Source organism: Triturus cristatus, chromosome 4_1 (genome assembly GCF_964204655.1).
Source record: "Triturus cristatus chromosome 4_1, aTriCri1.1, whole genome shotgun sequence".
Lineage (NCBI taxonomy): Eukaryota > Metazoa > Chordata > Amphibia > Caudata > Salamandridae > Triturus > Triturus cristatus.
In genome coordinates, this window is record NC_140585.1 from 484234871 (window position 1) to 484257384 (window position 22514).

Here is a 22514-nt window from a genome sequence, read left to right on the forward strand (position 1 = left end):
CAGTAATGTGTCCTTTCACATGGGGCAAGCCCCATGTGAAAGGCCCTGCATCAGTCTTACACCTGCTGTGAGGCAGGTGTAAGATATTGACACAATGGCGTCCTAGAAGTGGCGCACTGAGTTCTCATAGATTTCAATGCGCCACTTCTACGAGGCTTTTTGCGGGGCAACTCCCACCCTGCATACATTATACCTGGCGCAGGTATAATGTGGTGCAGGGGTTTACAAAGTGACGCATCTGCCTAGATGCGTCACTTTGTAAATAGAGCGCATCATGGCACATTTTTTTACGCTGCCGGTGCGTCAAAACATGACGCACTGGCGGCATAAACGGCCCTTAGAATTTGAACGAGTGTTCCTTTGCACTGTCAGGGACCTAATGAAATGAAATAACGTATTTATCAAAGAGCGCAGCTACTCAGACTAGAGTGTCCTGGCACGTGACAGCGGGAGGAAAACGTGTGTAAAGGTTATTCCTGAAAGAGAGTAGGTCTGTGGGTAGTCTCAGAGACTCAGGGTTCCACAATTTTGCGCCTAGAAAGCAGAGGGATCTGCCTCAAGTATGGGCAGGGCATATTTTAGGCACGTTGGCCAGGTTGGCATTGGAAGATCTTAGGGGTCTAGATGTTGTGTAGCGATTAACTCACTTATTTAGATAGCCGGCTTATAAGCCGTGGAAAGCTTTAAAGAAGATGGTCATCGCTTTGAAGTCAATCCGTTCTTTTATGCGGAGCCAGTGTAGAGACTTAAGAATAGGTGTCATACTAGATCTGGGTTTAGGTCTCAGGATGGCTCTGGCCTCTGCATTTTGTACTACTTGTAGGCGCTGGATAAGGGATTTGGGAAGACCGAAGTACAAGCTGTTGACATAGTCAAGCTTTTATGTCACCAGAGCCTGCACCGCGATCTTTCTGCTCTCAAGCGGTAACAGTGGCAGGAATTAGTATGCCACAGCAAGCGCCAGTTCGATTTTGGATTTGAAAGCGCATGGAGAGGGTCTTGTCTATGACAATTCCTAAGTTTTTGACTTTCTCCTTTTCCGTGGGCGGGGGCGGCAGATCTTTTGGCCACCAAGTGCTCCTGTCAGGTGTTTCTGGATTACTAAAGAAAACAACTTCAGTTTTGTCCAGATTGCACTTCAGCTGATAGATCTTAAGCCAGTTAAAAACCTTTGTGAGGCAAGACCTAATCATTGCCCCGTCAAAGTCGGTTCCTTTTTCACACGTAAAAATCAGCTGAGTGTCATCAGCATAGGAAACAATTTTGGCGCCCTCTTCCTCTACTAGAAATGCATGGGGATAGATATATAATAAAAAGGGTAGGACTGAGAATGGAGCCCTGAGGGACACCTACATTCATGGCCGGAACTAGGGCTGAGAAAGGGGGGAGCCAGATGTCCTGAGATCGATTTGCCAAGAAGGATGACATCCATGTTCAGGCAGTCCCCCCAGGCCGATGTTAGCAAGTCTCTCCAGGAGCCTCTCATGTGGGACCGTATCGAAGGCAGCCGACAGATCGAGCAGTACCAATACGTCCTTGCCTCCCTGGTCCAGCTTAGCCTTGAGAAATTCAGTCACTTCCAGCAGAGATGATTCCTAAAACCGGATTGGGACTCATGAAGGAGCTTCCCATTTTCAATGTGTTTTTGGAGGGCCTTGTTTACATGCTTCTCTAATACTTTGGAGAGGGCCGGAAGAAGGGAGATTGGCCTGTAGTTGGCAGGGTCCTTCGGTTTGGTGTTAGCCTTTTTTTATCAGTGGAAGAATCTTAGCATTCTTCCATAATTTCAGCATGTTGTCTGAGGAGAAGGAAGCATTAAAGAGCGGTTTTATCCATGGGGTTTATGGTGGGAGCTAATAGGTTCAGGATATTCGCTGGACATGGGACGGTAGGCGAGCCAGACTTAATGCTTTGGAGAAGGGTCAGAGACTCTTCAAGCTGAAACTCAGGGAAAGCTAGTAAAGATGGAGGATCCAAGAGGTGAATTAGAAGTAAGGTAGAGAGTCCGTTCTTCCTCTGAGATGTTAGTGAAGGCTTGTTGGATCACGGACATCTTTTGTGGAAGATTTGAGCTATTTGCTTAGACCATCCTTCCTTGCATGGCCCTTCCTTTGTGCCGACTTTCGGGGAGGTAAAGGATTTGACTATGCTAAAGATTTCCTTACTCTTATTTTGGGCATTTTTTACCTTGGTTTGAAAGAAGTTTTTCTTGTCTGCCTTCACGAGAATGTAATTAGCTTTTAAGTTGTCTTTATACACCTTCCTGTCCTCAGGTAGATAGGATTTACACAATTTCGTTCCATTTTTCTACAATTTCTTTAGCTAGATCTGAGGGAATCGTTAAATCATGGAGCTGATGGGGCCAAACTCTTTAAGGAGCGCAAAACAACCAGTTCCGCTGCATCAATGTTGGTTCGGAGCCATGAATCTATCGTCCGAGTCGGGGCAGCCAGACAGCTCTGTTGAGGAATGACCGAGGGCGTCTGCGAACATCGGGATGGATATTTTATGGAACGTCCTGTAATTAGGGACCCTCTGCCCTGCGTTAGCCCGAGGGGCTGTGCCAGAGTTGGGAATGACGAATTTTAATAGGAGGTGGTCAGAACAGATAATGGGAAGAGGTAGGCTTACTGATATGTCAAAGTTGTGAAAGATTTGATCTAGGGTATGACCCTTCTCATGGGTGGCCGAAGAAATAGATGGAAACATGTTGCAGGCCTGCAGAGTCTCCAACAAGGAAATTGTTTGAGGGTCAGAATCAGTTAAAGTTTAAGTGCGCGTAGGTAGAAGAAATTGTTAAAAAAGCACAGAGTAATTAAGCCACACATATACAATTTAAAAAGTATTAAAAACATAGTAGCATGGCAGGAAACACTAAATCCTACCACTGTCAGCTGCGCATGTCTGTTTGCATCGGGAATATATAGGCTAATGCCTATGATGAAAACTGGATCACTAACACAGCTGAGGAAGCGGAAACTGTGTGTGAAACAGGGGCTCAAATTGGAACATAAATTCAAAGTTGTTCTGAACAGGGGCCCCCAAAATATGTTTGGCCCAGGGCCCCCAAAATCCTTAAGATGTCCCTGCTTATTTCCCCTGATGAGGTATTGCAGTGCTTTACATCGGCAGCACACTGCTCCAGTACCCAAGATAAGTTGCTAATCAAATGATTATTGTTGCTTATTGGAATCAGTCACGTGCTCCCAGTATTCTATACATTTACTCCCGTTTCTTTCTGCACGATTACTATAACAGGATTATGGTGTTGTCATCTTTCTGGTACTCACTACTGATATGAGGAAAATAAAGAGAGGAGAAGCAGTAAAGATGTTGAGACGCGAGAAAGACAAAAGATAGAACAGACAATGTATAATTTTGTTGTGCAGAACTATTTGGCTTTGTTAATGTTTTCTTAATGATGTTGTACAGCAGCGCGGGCTGCTTTGTGACATGGCTTAAAATAAACAAACAAAAAAAGTTCTATGAGGTGGTCAAGGCTGGACGCGCCATGGAGCTTGTTTTTTTTTTTTATCACTTTGAACCATGTTGTAAAGCAGCCTGCGCTGCTGTACATCTTTAGAAAACATTAATAACGCCAATAGAACTTGCATGGGCAAACCTTATCGGCTTTGCCAATGCTTATTGTTTAAGTGTTTTAGATTGAAAACCTCCGATAAGCATTTTTCCGGCGGCTTTGATTTACCCGCCGTTATTCCGTCCTGCGCCTAAAACTGAATTAGAATCACTGTGACAGACAGACCGATGAGATCAGCATCAGGAAAGTACACGAGATGAAATGTGCAAGTCTTACAAAGCCAGACAGTATTGCTACTGCAGTGATTTACCGTTCGTTTGCAAAATAGCTATGTTTTTGTTCCTTGTTCTGATTTTCAGTGTTTGATTGTGATACAAGCACAGAATACAATGAATTACATCCACCTTTTTTGTGCAATAGGCGAAGCTAAGCAGATTGTGCGAACAAGATAAAGCAGTGCACGCCCTGGAAGCCAAACTTCAGCTGCTACACAAAGAGAAAGTAGGACAATTACATTTATTACCTTAAACTGGTGTCATTTTATGTGCTTGTTATCGTAGTGCCGATGACTGGATCTGAAAAGCAAATCAACCTAATGACGCAGAACATTAAAACATGACTTCTTTTTGTTCTAATAGTACACGCTCGAGCAGGCATTACTATCGGCCAGTCAGGAGCTGGAGATGAATGCAGATAACCCGGCAGCCGTCCAGACTGTAGCCCTGCAACGAGACGGGTTTCAGAACGGCCTTCTTAGCACGTGTCGAGAAGTGTCCCGAGCCACCGCGGTAAGTAAGAGACTCCGCTCAATAAAACCCAACGAGGTGGAAAGCGATTCCTCTTCTCGTCCCTTTAATTGGACTGTCTGAATGTTCTTCCTCCAGAACGGGAAGCAAATTGCATTCTGTGTAGCGGTTCGAAAGCCCTTGTGCGGCTGCTGGGAACGTTCAATTTTATCGCCGTGTACCAGCATAGAATTTTCAAAATGGAAATCTCTTGTACGTACCGTAAAGGCGACATTTCGGGTCAGTTCCCGAATAGGTTCTTGCGACCTGATAAGTCATTGCACGGCCACCCTCCCTGAAAGCGGCTTTTTATACGTTCCCTTGAAATATTGTTGCCTACGCAGAGCATGCATCGGCATATTTAGCGCGTGCATGTACACATTAAAGGGAATGTACCCTCATTCTTTACAGCTACAAAACAGTGCCCTTGCAAGTAAAACCAATAGGTTATATTCTATTTCTCACCTTTGATCGTGTTTAGGTCTCTTCCTCATACTGGTCAAGGGGTCTTGTGGGCTTATTGTGTGCAGGCTTACAGACCACCCACTGCTGACCCTTACTCAGCATTGTCATTTTCATTTGCTGGTTTCTTATTCAATTGCTTTTCTTGTTCCATCATAGGTTTGTCCCTCCCTGGATCATAGCCTCTTTAAAATCCTTTGGTTTAGTTGTGTTGTATGCCTCTGTAACACTGCTTCCATTTCATTTTTTTTTATTTAATTAAAAAAAGGCACCCTTATTAATTTGAGGGGCATACATGCATAATGAAGCCTGTGCCTCTAAAATGATATATCTGTAACAGTGCACTTTTTTTTCATTTTAAGGGGTTGGCAAAGCCAATCGATCCCAAAGGGAAGACCGATTGGCTTTGCCAGAGCTTATTTGTTGAGAACCTTTGTTTAAATGGCCCCAATGATTAGCCACTGTGTATCCATTAAAAACATAACTGATTATGTCCCCATCTCTCACTTGTATATTTGTAGAATTCAAATGTCCAGCCATGTAAAAACTAGATGGTGGCTTTACAGCACATCTGTCGGGAGCCTTGTGTGATTAGTAGAAAAAGAGCTTTAAGAAGCACTGCTGAGAGAGGTTTTTTTTCTCTCCCCACATATTGATTACCTTAAATATGGCATTTGTTTTAGCAGATGTGTGCTTTTGCGGAAAAAGAGTGCTTGTATTGGACTTCATGCCTTGTTGAAAGGCGGTTGCTCATTAGACAGATTTCAACAGAACTGAGTTTGGTATGTGGACAGACCAGTGATCCAGGCCATAGGCTTGTCATGTTTGTTTAAAAAAAAAAAGTTGGAACAGTCAGTAGGCCTGGTATATTTATGTTGAAAAGCTTATGTCAATAGACATTTTAGGGTAGATTGTTATTACACTGTTAAAGTATGCAGAGAGTAGTTTGTTACAAGTAATCTCACAGATAGTAAAGGAAGCAAGCGTTAGTGCTGTTTATCCCCTCTGACAAAGCCTGGGGGTGGATGATTTATAATGTGATAATCCATATTACACCCTCTTAGGTAGGGTTGTATAATTTTTTTATTTATTTGCATTTGTAACTTTGACTGTATGCCTAACAGTTGCTTTTTGAGAAAGATTGTCTAATTCAGTAGGCCTAGGTTGGTTATGGTGACAAGCCAATAAGGAAAGCTATATGCCAGATAGTTCATTGGGAAAATGTATGTCGGATGCCATAAATCGGATCTGTGTTTGAAGGAAGGTTAACATAATGGCAGTAGACCATGCTTACTTATTGTGAAACACATCCGTTAAATCCAATGAGCCTTCAATGGTGGGTTGGTTTTAAACTGTGTGAATGCCCGTGGACTGGTATTTGGTTACATCAAATCTCATAGGCTTATGTAGGAAACAAAGGTTTTGGTGTTGATTACCCTTCTGACAGACTAAGGGAGTAGATTTCAGTCGCGAGATTCTTTGTTGTGCCATCTTGGGGAGGAGTTGTACATTGTTTTGTCACCTGAAGTTCTGTACATAATTATGTCATAACTGTATACCACATGATTGGCTCGTCTGAAAGCTAATGTTGAATATAGCAGGCATTTATTGGTCATAGTGACAAGGCACATTCAACGGTTTTAGGGCTGATTGATTAATTTGTAAGAGTTATGTTAGATGCCAAAAGTCTGACCTGCTTTATTATGACAAAGGCAATTGACTTTACTTGTTTATTTTTTCTTCAAAAAAAGGTTTTAATATTTTAGAAGAAAAAGCCGATACAACCTTAAGCATTGGAAAGCATGTCAAATATAATACCGGAGTAGTGGCAAAGCATAAACTGTTTCATTACAATTAAAGGAAGGAAGTATCATAGCATGAGAGCGAAGGTTCGTGATGCAGAATATTAAGTGGGCTGATGTTGCTAAGAGTGATAGAAGAGAGGGAATAGAGAGGGGATAGAGAATAGAAAAAGTAGTAGGAAGAGAGGAAGGAGGGTAAGACTTATCAAGGGATAGCGGTTAGGATGCCAGAAATGGAAGGGGATGGGGGCGGGGGGCAACTCTACAGACGCTGTGCTGGTGTTTTAGATATTTAATTAGCAATCTGGGCATATAGAAGAGGAAATATTGCAAGAGCCAGCTATTTTTCATAGTTTTGTTTTTGGGAGATCGAGATCTAGTTTATTCCATAACTTGACTCAGGTTGTGCAATTAAAATACATTACCACTGGCAGGAGTGTTATCCACTCCTCTATTAAAACCGACCCAAGCCCATCATGTGGCTAAAGAGAGATCGACTTACTTATGGTGAAAAAGGTTTAACGCCAATAGACCTTAGCGGTAGATTGGTATTACACTGTATTGAGGCATATTGGTAGATATTTTGTGGTTCAAATCAGCCAGATTAATTTAGAAGGCAAGGGTTTTGGCCATATTTACTCTCTCCGACAAAGCCTTGGAGTAGAATATTTTCACTCACTGTGAGAATCCTCATTGCAGTAGGCCTCAGTTATAGTGGCAGTTTTAAAGGCTGTGGGCCTTCTTGTTTCAGTGGGAAGAGCTGTCTCACAGGGCATTGATCTGATCTGTTTTTTACAAAAAGTTTTGATAATTATTTTACTATGAATAGCCCAGGTTAAAACCAATAGGCTTTTAAGAGCGGATTGTAATTCCACTATCCTAAACACTGTAGATATGCATTTTGTTAAATTAAATTTTACAGATTATCTTAGTTGGCAAGGTTTTTGGTGGCGGTTACCCCCTTTTACAAAACCTACTATTAGAAGATTCTCGCTATACCAGCACATATGGCTATCCCTTAAGTTACTTTACTCCGTTCTGAAATTGAAGGCTTTTGTCTATGCACTATGTGCATTGTGCCTGTCCTGTCAGCTGACTTCCTACACTTCTCAAGCACCTGTATTCATACAATACAGTTATTATAGGGAGCATATTCCTCAACGTCATACCTGCATGTGCTGGCTCTGATGTCTAGGCTCTTGTAACCCGATTAATGAAAATGGCATTTGGGTCTATTTTTCTATATAAAGATTTTGAACTTGAAGTGACGTGCTTTCCAGGACAATTTTTGGAGCATCACTTCCTGTGATTTCAGTGATTTCACCATAATAAGGAGCAGGGAAATCATACAACTGCTCTTGGATTTTATTTGGCACCTATGGGCCCAATACTGCTGGCAAGCCAAAACCTATCCTAGAAAGATCAGCGCTACTGTCCCGGAATGAGGTGAATTGAAAGCTACCCCGGAGAAGTCTTTTGGCATCAGGGTGGCCTAAGCATTGGTTTATGTCACCTCTCCATAGACTAATTAGAGATGAACAGGTTTTTGAGCAGTTAGTCCCTGTTAGCAAACTTGCTGCAGACCTGCGTTTTTTAAGGCACTTTTCATTTTGAGCACAGGAAGACATCAATCCTCCCTGGCATCTTTCGAAACAGAGGGGCCTTATCTATTCAAATAACTTGGATAGGCCCGCTCCCACTTATTGAGGATCTTCGAAAATGAGGCTTAACTGCCAAGCAGATGTGATGGCCACCAAGAATGCCACTTTTGAGTATCAAGATTTGAGATCAGCTGAAGGGAGACACTCGAAAGGACAAAGCAGCAAAATCTAGAGGATCAAGGGAAATTAGAAGGAGGTAATAATGTAAAACTCTTCAAAATACAAGCTGCAAGAGTCACTATTCCTGTGGTTACCAAAGATTCCCAGAAAACAGTGATCTCAGCCCACTGGGCACACAGAAAAAAAGATTCAAATAAAAGCTCTCCCACTGAACCTGAAGGACTAATGGAAAAGTACAGTCAAGGGGAGACATAAAATAGTCTGTCCTCTGCCGTTAAAAGCTTCCCCCATGGTGGAAGGAGAAATCAAAGGTGTAGGATCCTGAGGCTAGATCACCTTTGCTAAATATCTGGAGGGTCACTGGTTAGGCCAACTCAACATTTTCAACTCCAGTATCAACAGGCAAACTTGTTCTAATCAAGGAGGTAACCAGTGGGAGCCTTCATGCCAGACAGAGAGCCTTGGACTGGAGAAGGGGAAACCAGGACTTAAGAGGTCAGACGTTACAGCCACTATCACTTCCGCTGATGCGTTCAACAGCAACCTCCAGATGAGAAGACAGGGATGAAAAGCCTACAGATGCCCAAAAGTTTGAGAGGAACTACTATCCACTAGTATGCATCAATTTCCAAAGCTCCTGAGTCTGGAATGCAGCAGCAAAACCAGAGAAGTTGGGTGGACTACTGAGAGGTGAATAGATCATGGGAAGCTTCCCGCACTAGCTCCTAGTGGACCTAAAGATGGTCAGATAGAGGAAGACCTTCTGAGAGGATGGAAAGATTTAGCTAACCTTATCTGCCTGAATATTGTGCAAGACCCTGATGGGAGTCTTCAAAAGCAGCAGGAGGTGATGCTCTGCCAAAGCTCCATCAAAGATGATGTAAGCAACAGTCATAGTATTGTCCGACTTCACAACATAACGCATGATGCCCAGAGTCAAATGAACCTCCAAAGAAGTTCTCCAGCTAAAGATGCCTGCATCCCATGTCACACCCAAGAGGGCATCGGGTGGAGTTGGATTTTCCTCCCCCCTCCTTTTCCCTGCCATGTGGAGTCCCTCGGGGATCTTCCCTGAGCTCAACGCTTTTTAATCTTTACGTCACTCCTTCGGCCCACTTGATAAAAAGTTATGGCTTTGCCCTTGTATCATATGCAGACGATACTCAGATCATTGTATCGGTAAACAATCAATCCAACTCTACGGCCATCAGTTTTCATGACTGCATGAGCCATATAGCCAATTGCATGGCAGACAATTGTCCGCAGTTAAACTCGTCTAAGACTGAGGTTTTGTTGTTTGGCAATAACCCCTCATTCTGGACAGATAACTGGTGGCCGGTCCAGTTTGGTCCTTAACCCACACCAGTGCCTAAAGCTAAAAATCTAGGAGTCCTTTTTGACACTAAGCTGTCCTTTGAAGCGCAAACCAACTAAACCACCTCTTCTTGTTTTTTATCTTTAAAATTCAGAGGAAGATACTTCTCTCAATACCTATGGATTTAAGGAAAACGGTTGTATCTGTATTAATATCATCTAGATTGGATTACTGCAATCCTCTTTTCACCAGCGCCACTAAACGCAACATCCAAAAGCTGCTCAAAACGCAGCAGCAAGAGTACTCAGAGGAATCTCCAAATTTGACTCTGTTTCCTCAGCTTCATCCTTTCTGCACTGGTTGCAGGTTGCTAAACAGATCCAATTTTAAATCACTCTGCATTGCCTTTAAATCACTGAACAAGTTAGGGCCAACACAGCTGACAACATTTCTTAAGCCATATATTCTAGCAAGGTCCCTCAGGTCAGCCAAGCTTGGACATTTTGCTGCTCCTAAAGTATGGAGAGCCAGGTAGAGTGGAAGGAGCTTCACTACCACAACAGCTGAACTGTTGAACTCCCTGCCAACCTTGCTTTAAAAAGAAACTAACCTGTTAACATTTAGAAAAGGTTTAAAAACCTGGCTTTTTAAGGCATAATTCTCAAACTTACTACAGCTGGACCTGTACGTGCTAAGTGTAGCGCCTAGACACCTCAGGGTATTTGTCACGCTTTATAAAAACATCTTCATCACTTGGGAGTTGGACTTGATCTGACACTGTAGATGGAGGGAAGGTGACATGGGCATCAACTCTTTGAAGTTGAGAGGCTGGAGTCAAATTTCTATGCAGATTAGTCGAGTGATTGAAAAAGTGCAGCAGAAAAATGCCAAGAAAAATCAAAATGCATGATTCCAAACACGCATAAACCTAAAAGTAAAGGCAGGCTGGCACCAGTGGCTGTGCGAGCAACGCGATAATGTTAGCGTCTGTGCTTGAGGTGAACTAGTCAGTCATGAAGTGCGCTTCATTGAAGAGCACGTTCTGGAAGGGGGACTAATTGACAACTGGGTTGGTTGAGCAGAAAACTGAATATCTATAGAGGTGTGGATAATGTTCAAACCTTTCAGAACTACTCCAGGGACAGTGCATGGAGAATTCCACCAAAATGTTTCTTCCCAGTTCTGTATCTTCTATACAATCTGCAAATTCTATACAGATTGTGTGAGTAATAGTACCACTTCTTAATTTGTGTGTTCCGCCCCTCAGAAATAATTTAATAGACGGATTTACTGTTGTTGCAATAGATTTTAACACCTTGCTTTCAAAATCCATATTACACTTAACTAAGTTTATCGAATATACAGGGGCCACCCCAAGCCCAGTATCTTTAATAACATTTCAACTACTGTAGTGTTTACTGGACACCAACTACTAAGGACTATGTTCATCAAATCTTTTTAAGCACCTCTTAAAAGTTATCAGTATTGCATCAAACCAGTTAAAAATGCAATCATTAAATTCATACAAAATCGGTTACTAGATTTAGTGTAATCTCCCACATAAATATGTTAGAGATTGTTTTATCGCACTTAAGTCAACCTTTTCATCTATCCATTTGCCCCCCCCCCCCCCCCCCCCCTCTTCATTAGGCCTTTATTTGAAGCTCCAGTAGGGCTGCACCGATAATCAATATATAGGTATGTGTGAGCAGTCCTTGGATTGCCAGGTGAAGCAACATTTCCAAGCCCCAGTCTACCTAATTGGACTCATCTGGAGCCCTGGCACCATCGCACGGACCATAGCTCATCCTCATGGCTGGGCAGTCATCATTCTGTCCTGTCTGCTGACTTACACTGCTTCTGGCAGTTCATTGCCCGTAGCGAGGGCACCCGTAGCAAGGGCTGATCACAAACTTGCTCTTGCTATGTTAGCCTGTCACGATGTTCGCAGTAATATTTGCGACAAACACTGTAGGGAAGCAGCCTCTCTTTAGTGGGAGACTTTTCCCTGTAAAAATGATTTCAGTGAGGTTTGTCTCTTACAAAACCTAACTTTCAGTGGATTTTCCACCCTCATTGTTTCAACCTTGCCAGTTTCGCACAGCGCTACTTGAATTCCCTTCTCCTAAGGGCGACAATGTGGCGTTATGACTATTGCCGCTGATTTTGGAACTGGGGAACCAGGTTTGAGTCTCGATGTTGTCTCAACATCTTGTAATTCTGGGCAATCACTTAATCTCTGTGTCTAAAAAAAATGATGTGGCCCTGTGTTATGTAGCTGGTGCCCACATAAAGTGCTCCAATACCTTCTGACCGAATTATAAAATTGCGACAAAAAAAATGGGGTTTTGCTTCATACTGTAGATTAACTCTGCCGATAACTAGGTTCTCCATACCTAACTCACAATCTCTATCCCACTTTGCCAAGCTCCTGCCAAAAAGTTCTCACTATTTTAATTGTTTTCCCATGAGACGTTCCTTAGGAGCCCATGTCAAACTTTGCTCCTATTCAGTTTCATTGGAGTGGTAAAAATCTTATTTTCCACATTTCTTTAAATCGTTCTTGGTTAGTACCAACTGTTTTAGAACATGATTTAGACCTTACTATCTGTATTCTTTTACTGTGCTTTTAAAAATATATATTGTATCCTGTTACTATTGTACCCCCAAATTTCAGAACACTTTCTAAGAGCAAGTCTTGATGTCGGTCCATGCTACGGTAGACAAGGATGCTTTGAAGGATTCTTCACTATGCCTCAAGTGGGTCCCTGTTATTTGGCTGTGAGAAAGTGAATTATTAGTTGAATCGGCTGTGAGTCTGAACTAAGTCACAATTCCGTACTAGGACCAGTTGGGTCTCAATAATTTAAACGTAAGCGGAACCCTTAATAGCTGTAGCACAGAGCAGACAGGCTTAATTTACGAGCAATGTGTAAAGCTTTTACCGTACCAAAGCAGTTAAAGGTAGAAAACACTACACAATAAAAATACCACTCCAATTTAATAAAGTAAACTTTAATGAACAAATAGACACCAAAACAATGAAAATCGAATGTAGGGAACCAGTAGTTTAATTTTTAAAATGTTAAAGTCAAACTAGCACCTAAAAGCGCACAACACATATTGGAGTTATCTGGTCATGCAAGACCGGGTCCAAGTCAAAAATTAAGGCCAGCTGTGAGCTACTGTCGATCAGGTACGGGGACCAGGTTTGTCCTGGTGGAAAGTTTACCTTCTGACTCAAAATATTTACTGGAGAAAAGTCCTTGTTGGTGGGTCTGGCTGAAGGAGGGTTTAACAGTGGGATGGTGATGCATTGGTCCTTGGTGTGAGCTGCAGCTGCAATGGGAAACATGGCATGGTCGGTGTTGACGGTGAGATTAGCTCAGAGTGAACGAAGTCCGAAACCTGTGCCCAGGAATGTCTCCGCAGCGGTCAAATACTGTTCGATGTCTGCTTCGGTGAAGTCTCTCTATTTTCGGGCTTTGAAACTTTTCTAGAAGTCAAAATCTTTTCATAAGAGAAAAAGGACGAGTTGAATCTTACTGGCGATTAAACTTCTGCTGCTATGATTTTGTCTCCCATCCCGGTCTCTGTTGGTTCAGTGGAGAAAATGTTTTCAAAGTTTCTAAGTGTCCAGTTTGCAGGTTTTATGCGCAGAGGATAACAGTTTAACACCAGAAGAGTCCAGGACCTTGTGGGCTCCATGTGGGAGTTAGGATTCACTCTCTCAAAAGCCACCAGCAGGCTCTTTGAAAAAGTAGGCTTCTTGCATCTTTTGTGCCCTATAGCTGACCAGGAGGTCAACTAACTGGCCCCCTGAAGTCCACACCTTTGTCCTGAGTACACAACTATAAGCAGGTCCAGCCTTTGGGGATTTTCTCCTCAGGTTCCTCTCTCCCGCTTGTATTTAAAAGGCTTCCTTGAGCCAACGAGCTGGCACGCTCTCCTTGGATGCACCTGTGTGCCTGTTGAGTGGTATTGTGACCTGTGAAGACTTGGGCATCATTTCAGCAACCCCAGATGACTTTTCTCTGCGCTCTCCTACTTCTGCTCTCTACAGATGAAGGGCTAAACCCATAAACATGCGTCTAGAGATGATAGCACTACCTGCACCAACTTTGGTGGAAAACGGTGGCAGATTTAAAGTAAGCAAACTAACTGCATTTACTAGAACACAATGGGGGAACTGTGCTGGGATGAGAGGTAGTGTGCTCCCTCCCCCTTGTAGTTTTAGTAAGTGTAGTAAAGTAAACCGTTCTTTTTATGGCACAGCTAGCCTTGCGACAATGAAAACAGGTTTGGGCCTTTTTCACTGTAAGGACAGGTAAAACACAAATGTCCTACCTTTAAATACTATGCACCCTACCTTAAGGCTGTTAAGGCTTACTTTAGGGGTAATTTACTACTATTTGAAAGGAAAGTTTAGGCCTGACAGAATGGTGATTTTGACAGGTGGAAATAGCAGTTTTTAACTGCCCTGATGGAATGCTGTGGCAGGCATAGAGTCCTGTTTTACATGTTCACATTAGTGGTGGCACAATAAGTGCTTCAATCCACTAGTGAAATATAACTTACAGTCTCTGGGCATACTGAGTACCATACACTAGTGGCTTATAGATAAGTTAAATGTGCCAGTCAGGGGTTTTAACCAATTTGGCAAGCTTCTAGGTATCAGATCACTGGGGCCTGCTTTTCAGGGTCCCAGTGTACAGAGCCTGAAAACCAACTGCATCAGTCCAAAACAAATGAGTGATCCTTCAACCTCACACTTGATCCCCTAGGTGTAACTTCACATTCCCTGTAGCTTTCTCTATCCATTTTGTTTGTAGTTGTTGCTCAGTTAACACATTTCAACAGTGCTAGACAATACCACTACAGCTTTACCAGTCAAGATTGTGCATATTGGTTCCACTCAAGTTGCGACTACCTTAGAGTAGGCCAGGCATATCCTCAAAACCAGCATGCTTAGAAATATAACCAGAGAAGTTTGAGCATCTAGCAAAACATATCAGTAACACTTCATAGCGGGTATAATGTATCATTAACTGGATTGACTGAGGATGCTCTTGATGGAAGTCTAGGACTGTAGACTTAAGTATTAAGATAATGCCAATCCATGTTTTATTTACCAACAGTAGAAGGGCTTTGCTGTTCGTGCTATTCCTGAAGCAGCCATACGTAAAATCATAGAGCAAGAAAATGATCAATTGTTTCTTACTTTAGGGCTAGAAAACAAGGCACAGATTTGTACGGTGTCTGGAGCATGTTTACTTTCACCTTTTTTTGAAGAGCTTAGAAAAAGGATATCCGTGCTGAATGTGACGCTCACAGTGAGTTAATGTCTCTGATACAGATTCAGAATATTGTGATCACAATGTAAGCTGCTATCTCTACTAGCAGGCGCAAATGCTTCTTGCAAAGACAACAGCTAATCAACCATATACAATGGACCAAATGTTGTTGATTGTAAATCTTGCAAGGCAGGAGTTCTTTAGCCATTAAATTAATGCATATCTTTTCAAGGTTCTCTTAACAGAAGAACAACAGGTACTTGAATGTTTTTATAAAAGATAGCTTAAACCCTTGATGTGTTCTGATGCCACCTCATGTTTCATTTATCTGCTCGATACCGCTTTCCCCACTGTTTTGTGCATTCTGCTTTTAAGTCTGACCTTAGTTTCGGCTAGGAATTAAACTATACTGATTTGCATTACCCACCCCCCTCTAGAAAACACAGGTTTAACATGAAGTTATGACCATGCCTGTCATGAAAAAGAGAAAAAAATTACAATACAAATGTTTTAAGTCATATGTAAAAATGCTCTTCTATGGGGAAATGGTTTCTCTCGCACTTCCTTTCCTTGGCCAGTGGCTGTAAGCTGTGCTTACTTACATCAGGGTGGGGATGCACAGTCCTATAGGCAAGGTGTGATGAAAGAATCTCATTGAGTGTCCTTCATTGTTCAATGTGATGCCAAATCAAACCCTGCAAACGAACCAAAAATCACAGAGTAGCGTGTTATGTGCTGGAAAGTCGTCCTTTGAATCCTCATTGGATTATTCTCTATCCTCAGCGGCCTCATTACTGATTTGGCACATTTTCTGGTACTGGCCAACCTGTTACTGTTCCTTGATTTCTCAGTAGTGAAAGCTAAGGACTGTGGCACTGAATTTTATTGTAGTAGTCCAAAAGGCCTGTCCTGCAGTGTAACTAATCTGCAGTTTGAAAAATATTTCAGAGTGACCTGTCCTGGTCTAAAAGCTACCAATCTCAAATGAGGCATGATCGCCACTTCCTATTACTAGCCCTTTTTTCTTAGAAGCCTACATAAATTGAATATGGGCCACTTCTCTTGGTCTGCAGGACAGAAGCAATGAAAATACTTTACTCCCTAATATTTTATACCTGTTCCTGACAGCACTGCTTCCACACTCACCTTCACACTTCAAGCAGCTACAACATACCCTCAATACCTTCATGTTGGCCGAAGGAACCTGAGGTTAGCCTCTCGATGCCTCCACCTCACACCATCACATGGTGGGCTAGCACTCCTGAACCTGACTGTGCTTCCAGGCAGGCCTGTTAAGATTACTAGTCCATATTACTGCCCACAAGACTCTTGACTCAGAAAGCCATTCACCTACCTACAAAGGAACCGGGGAACAGATAGTTGTACAGAAGGGTGGAATCAGCAGGCAATGCAATACCAAACCAACAGTGATTAAAAAAACAACCCTTTAAATGTAAATCTCCATCAGTTAGGGAGACTCAAGGGGCACTGCTCCCTGGTGTCCACTGACTGGAGTGAGGGGGAAGGCTTGGAAAATATATCGAACCCAGACCACTCACTTGAGTAAGCAGTCTCTCATCCATGCTTGTCATTACCCACTGCTGCTATCTACTCTAATGGCACCTTTTCAGTTTAACTGTTCGTCCCTGTAGCCTGCCACGCTTTCCAAGGCTTGCACTGCCTGACGTGCAATCAACTGTATATAATTGAGGTATGCAGCTATCTTGAAAGCGTCAGCAAGATGTATTTGAAGTATAGCCCTAATAGTTACGAATACCTTTGTTTCATTCTTTTTTTTCTTATTAAATTGTGATTTGATTTAAAGCAGAATATTATATGATTTTCATACCGTTTACACGTAGCTAATTTTAAAATGTAATTCTATCTGTAATTTGGTTATTGGTCTATGCTGTGCAGTGCTTTACTTTCTAAAACCTGAAACTGAATTAAAAAAAGTGAAAACTAGATAAGCAGTGATATTTTGCGGACCACGTTATTGCAGGGATGATGTAACGGATAGAGAGAAGGTTTAGGAGCTGAGTTTATTACTTCTCACCAGGAAATAGAGTACCACTAAAGATATGAGAAAGGAAGGTAAAACCAAAAGGTTTACATCCTATCTGTCACCTTTCAGGCCTCAGGCCTGACTATAAATATCCCGATATAAGCCAGGCCAAGAGGAAAACTGCTACAGAAAATGGACTGAGCACATGTTTTTCATGCTAATCTCCCTATGTGGGGGTGGGGGAATCGAAGCATTGAAGAACTCAGGAGAAAATTAGTTTTCAAGGAGACCGAGTCCTTCTGATACCTAAAAGTCAAAAATTGAGCATCACATCCACCGGTCAGGGAGGAAGCTACATTGGGACATAAAGCATGTGAGAAATTTGCGAGAAGACGATAAGCATTTGTTTGCAACCAGTACCTCTATGGATTGGGAGTAGTTTCTTAAAAGCCTCCCTACCGGGGTGACAGGTGCTACAGATAATGAACAGGAACAAAGATAGACATAGCTATAGTTTTGGCAATCCAACCTATCCTCCTTTTATGGGGAAAAAGATGCATCCAGAAGGACTAGCTGACCCGTGTATGAGAATTTCTGGCCATGGAGAACATTGTGTTATCATTGGACCGTAAGTTAAAATCCTTTGAAATGGACTAGTCTCGCTTCCTAAAGTATGCATTCTGAATACAGAGAACGTACCTGTTTATGCTTTTTAAGTGTAACGTCATGCAAGAAGACTGGATGTATCTCTCTTTGAATGTAACCCAGTGAGGAGGTGACCATCTCTGTCTCAGATTCAGTGGTGACTCCTCTGCTAAGGCGGAGGAGTGTCTCCCCACTACCTTTAGCAGTGAAAATGAAGGAAAAATAAAATAATACCTTGCGACGTCACTTTATTTGTGGCTGCTGCAGTGTCACGGCAGGCGGATCTGCTCTGCTCTCAGAGCAGGGGGAGGAGTAGTGGGCACTTTGTAAGTGTGAATGAATATTTGACCTGCCCTCTCAAGCCAGCCAAACATTCATGCACATTTTGCATGTGCTCCATGCAGGTTGCATTACAGCCTGCGTGGAGAACATGCCCAGGCTCCAATTCCCTGGTGAGCTCCGAACCACAGCGCCCAGACCAATCACAATGCTGCGTCAGACATACCTTCTCAGAAACTCTCATTCTCACACGCCTATCAGACATTCAATCCAAATACAATCAATATGTACATAGATAGAAACCCCCCAATGGATCTGAGGTTACATATCAGGCAATACAGAGAATACAGGTGTGCCTCGAAGAGAGAAAACACTTCGGAACATATGAATCAATTACACAATAAAATAATAAGCAAGCATAAATTTTCATAGATTAATAAACATTCTTAAAGAACAAATGGGGGGATTTTTCTTCCCTATCAAAGCTATTCCACGTATGGAATCCAGCGCCGATGTGCGTTTCAGTGTTAGACCCCAATGTGGGTTTTACCTTCCTCAGGGCGCAAAAGTCAGCTAGACAAAAACAGTGGGATGTGCCTTAACGAGAGACTGGAGCACAATCAGTGAGCTGGAGGTATCTGGTGACATACGAGTCTTCTGGGCCATTCATCAAATACGGTCGGTAGGGTGAGTGAGCCTAAGACCGATCCGCATCGGGAGCAAATACTGAAGGGTGGTGAGCGAAGCTGACACTGCAGAGGCTGCAGCCGTGTAAATATGATAACAGACGAAATAAGGAGAGATGAGCTGCCGGATCTCAAGCTAGATACGGTGGTTCCTGGTAAAAAGTTCCTGATGTAGCAGCCAGCAGTACCCCTACAATAGAAAGAGGTAATCTATGCGGCAGCAGGATTTCAATCTTGGATGAAGACCGCCCACCCCGTAGTTGATAACGCGACATGTACTGAAAGTACACGGGGAGCTCCACCGTCGGTTTTGCGGAGTGTGTGTCAGGAAGATGGCATGATGGCCGGGCTGGTAACAAAGCTCCACACGTTGGGGCGCCTGGAGCACAGGTGCTTCCTTCTTAATGTTTCCTCAGAAAAATCGAGGAAGAGGACGGAGAAAAAGCAACATCCCGGCAGGTAAATAATATATTTTTTTTAACCCTCCTCCCCCTTCTATTTTTTAAATGTAATAAAGCCCTTTTATTTCTCTGACATGTCTTTTGAACTCACAAAATGGCTTTTGTGGCACATTACATATCTCAAATGTCCTATATGGTGTTTGCAATGGAATGTGTAGGTGGTTTGTGAGTGCAGCAGTTGTTGCAAACCATTGGGTCAGTTACAGAGCGTTGAGTTGGGATAGTAACTGATTTGCAAGGGGAAAGCTGTCACCGTTGACTAAGTTTCCATTTGTCAATTGTCTAGGCAGTATCGAGGGGAAGCAGGCAGGGAACTGCTTCCCCTGTTGTGTTGTCAACTTAATACATAGGTTGCAGCTTATATTGCATTCCCATGCAAGTTGCTTCATCAATTTCCATTTCCATTTCCTATTCGAAAACCAGTTGATGTGCAAATTGCATATCCCTATTATGTGAATAGGACCAGTACTTCTGCACCCTATTTCCCTATTCTTTTTCCTTTTATCTCCTGCACTTTGTTTTTCTACCTCCAGGGTTACCTAGGAAGATTGGTGATACTGATTGTCCTTGTTTTTGGGACAGATGCTTCAAGAAATTGATTGAACATTGTTTTTCTATGTGTGCTCTTGCCTACCAAGTTTAAACAGTTGAAGACATGTATGTACAGCTATGTGTGTGTATATAAATTATATCTCAAGAAATAGCTTCAGGATTTCTTTCAAGCAAGAAGGTATCTATGCTGAATACAGATTTCTTGGCCTAGTCTAAAGGATTCTTTATCAGCTCTTGATTTTCTCATTAGCTGCACCATATAACATAGGCTGACAGCTATGACATTGAGCTGTGGTCTCTTCTTTATGGTGCTTTAAGGCTGTCTTGCTGCCAATGAGTGAAGTGTTATGGCGAGTACAAATCTTGTTTACATTCGTTTCCTTGGCACGTGAATTATGTGATGTTACTGGTTTACTTACTTGGCGTTTTTATTTTTCAACCTGCATGTTTTACCTTACATTGCAGTCTGTGGGCCGTTTTGTTAGTGCTTCTGGTTCATTTTATATTCATATTCTAAATGTCTTGATTTAGAAATGGATTATGGAATGGAATGATATATTTCTAATTTAATGTTGACTGTACATGTTTGTGCTATGCAAAAAGTCAGATATCATTTCCTTCCTCTGCTTTAAGCTTTACGCACAATGTAATATTAAAATTTTATTTTAAATTATTATTGCATATAAATATCTCTGCACATCTTTAATGTTGATTTAAAGTATTTGATCCATTTACTTAGGAGCTGGAAAGAGCATGGAGAGAGTATGACAGACTTGAGTTTGATGTGACGACTGCAAGAACTCATATGCGGGAGGAGCTAGAGAGACTAGGAGAAGTTCAGGTATAGTGCAATAAAATATTTTGTTTTAACCTATGATTTTTTTAATCTGTTTCTTTTCAGTTAACACCTTAACCAGATAAATCGAGGCCTACCTTTAGTTGACGTTTGCTAATCTTATGGAATTAAAAATAAATAATTGTTTTGGTTAGTAATGGAATGATTAGTTGAGGCTTTATTTAGGTTGCTTGTCCTTATGTAGGAAATTATGTTTAATGCAAGTGTAACATGCCTACATATTCGAATATGACTTATTACCTGCCTCTGGTGATATCTTACTAGCTACCAAACATTTAAGTTGGTATGTGAAATACTAATTACATGCAAATAATTAGACAATGACCACCCTTGTAAAGATGCTTCTAAAAAAGATAAAACTAACGTGCATGCTTTTCTTTGCTTTGTTGGTCTAGCGTTAGTACGAGTCATTTAACGTTTGCTAATCAATGTAAAAAACTCCTACCCATCTGTGCAAAAATACAGGTAGTGCGCAACCAAACATCCATCTACTGAGGTACAGAGGTTGGGTGTTCATATATTTTTCAACATAAGTTAGTTTTTATCTGATAGAAGGCTCATCCGCTGGTGACTGGCCCTGCGGACTACATGTTCTGAAACTTCTCTTGCCTTCTGTGGATTATAGAGACTACATGCCCACACAACATGCCCTGTTCAACTAGAGAAATTAAAAATATTCCTTTTAGCTATTTGAACCAGACTGTAATGAGCCCAAACATGCCATTGCTTATGAATTAAACCAACCTTTGGAGGCTTGAACTATACCCTGAGCAGAGGTTCACCTACTGGCTCGTATAGGTTGTCTCTGCAGCTTCTCCCCATGAATTGGCATTGGCGAACTGTTCAACACTATTTCGTGAAACAACCTGGTCATGAAAGGGGGAATGGAGTCTCCCAAATCCTTATAGACCTCATTAGGGAGGATGTCTGGACCGTCTGCTTTTCCTTTCGTACTAAAACTAACTTCACGCCTAACCCCATGTTGCCCAACATCTTGCTCCATTTGAACTTCCTTAGCCTCTGTTAATTTGTTTGATGTGTCTCCCTCCAGCCACTTCCCCACTTTCTCATCTGTGACTTTCAGATTCTCAGAATATAGATCTCTATAGAAGTGAGAAGGCCCTCTCGATGCCCTGAGTGGTTGAGAAAGTTAATCCTGTCCCTTCAGCCTTTATTTCCTTAATTATATTTCTGACCTGATCCATTCTAATTTTCCAAGCCAGCAATCTCCCAGCACTGTCCCCATACTCAAAATTTGCCAACTTGCTTGCCTTCCATGTTGCCCTCACTCTTGTCTCGAATATTGAAGCAAGTTGATCTTTCTTCTCCTGCATTACCTTCTCCCAAAAACTTTTCATGTTAGATAATTGTTTCTGGGCTAGAAGGTGACGCTAGCTTACTCAGTTCTTCATCTAATACCTCAACGTCTCTTCTATGTTTCTTGTTTTTCTGGGCTGCGATGCCAATTACCTTCCCCCTCATACAAGCCTTAAAAGCATCCCAGACTATGCTTAGGGGAGCTGATCCTACATTGATATTTAGGAAATCCTCTGTGTCCGCTCTCTAGCACTTAATAACCTCTTAGTGTAAAAATAGTGATCAGTCTAAGGTCCGTCTTTTATTATTGCGTACTTTCTATTTTAATTTCTAGGAGGACCATCGCATGGTCAGATAATTGTGCCGTTACATGTTTAACCTCTTTAATTGCTTCACATATCTTAGTCCACCAATATGAAATCTATTCTAGATGAGTGGCCATATTTATTTTTATGGAAGGTGTACCCTTGATCCTTCACTCATCTTACCCTCCGTATATTGTGCAGACCTAATTGATTCATCATGTTCCTTAGATATGTCTACAATGTAGGCTATGTTTTGGCCTTACTATTGTTTGATATGTCGGAGTTATCCATGATGATATTAATGTCTCCAGCCAAAGTGATGGAAGCAGAAAAGACCAATCATTTCTGGAAAACCACCTTAAGTGGTTTGTTGTCCTCCACATTAGGCTCATAATATCCCCACCATGTGTATTTTTTGCTATGCAGCTGTA

The 22514-nt window shown here is 42.0% G+C and overlaps 1 protein-coding gene across 17 annotated transcripts in view; it reads left to right on the forward strand.

Moving 5' to 3' along the window:
* The window catches only part of PLEKHA5 (pleckstrin homology domain containing A5), a 1155627-nt gene that overhangs the window by 983291 nt on the left and 149822 nt on the right, over window positions 1–22514 (forward strand). For all 17 annotated transcript variants that reach the window (XM_085652691.1, XM_085652692.1, XM_085652698.1 and 14 more), the window contains 3 exons: window positions 3959–4039; window positions 4177–4326; window positions 20345–20446. In XM_085652691.1, coding sequence (XP_085508817.1) covers window positions 3959–4039; window positions 4177–4326; window positions 20345–20446 — 333 coding nt within the window. The remainder of the gene's footprint in view (window positions 1–3958; window positions 4040–4176; window positions 4327–20344; window positions 20447–22514) is intronic.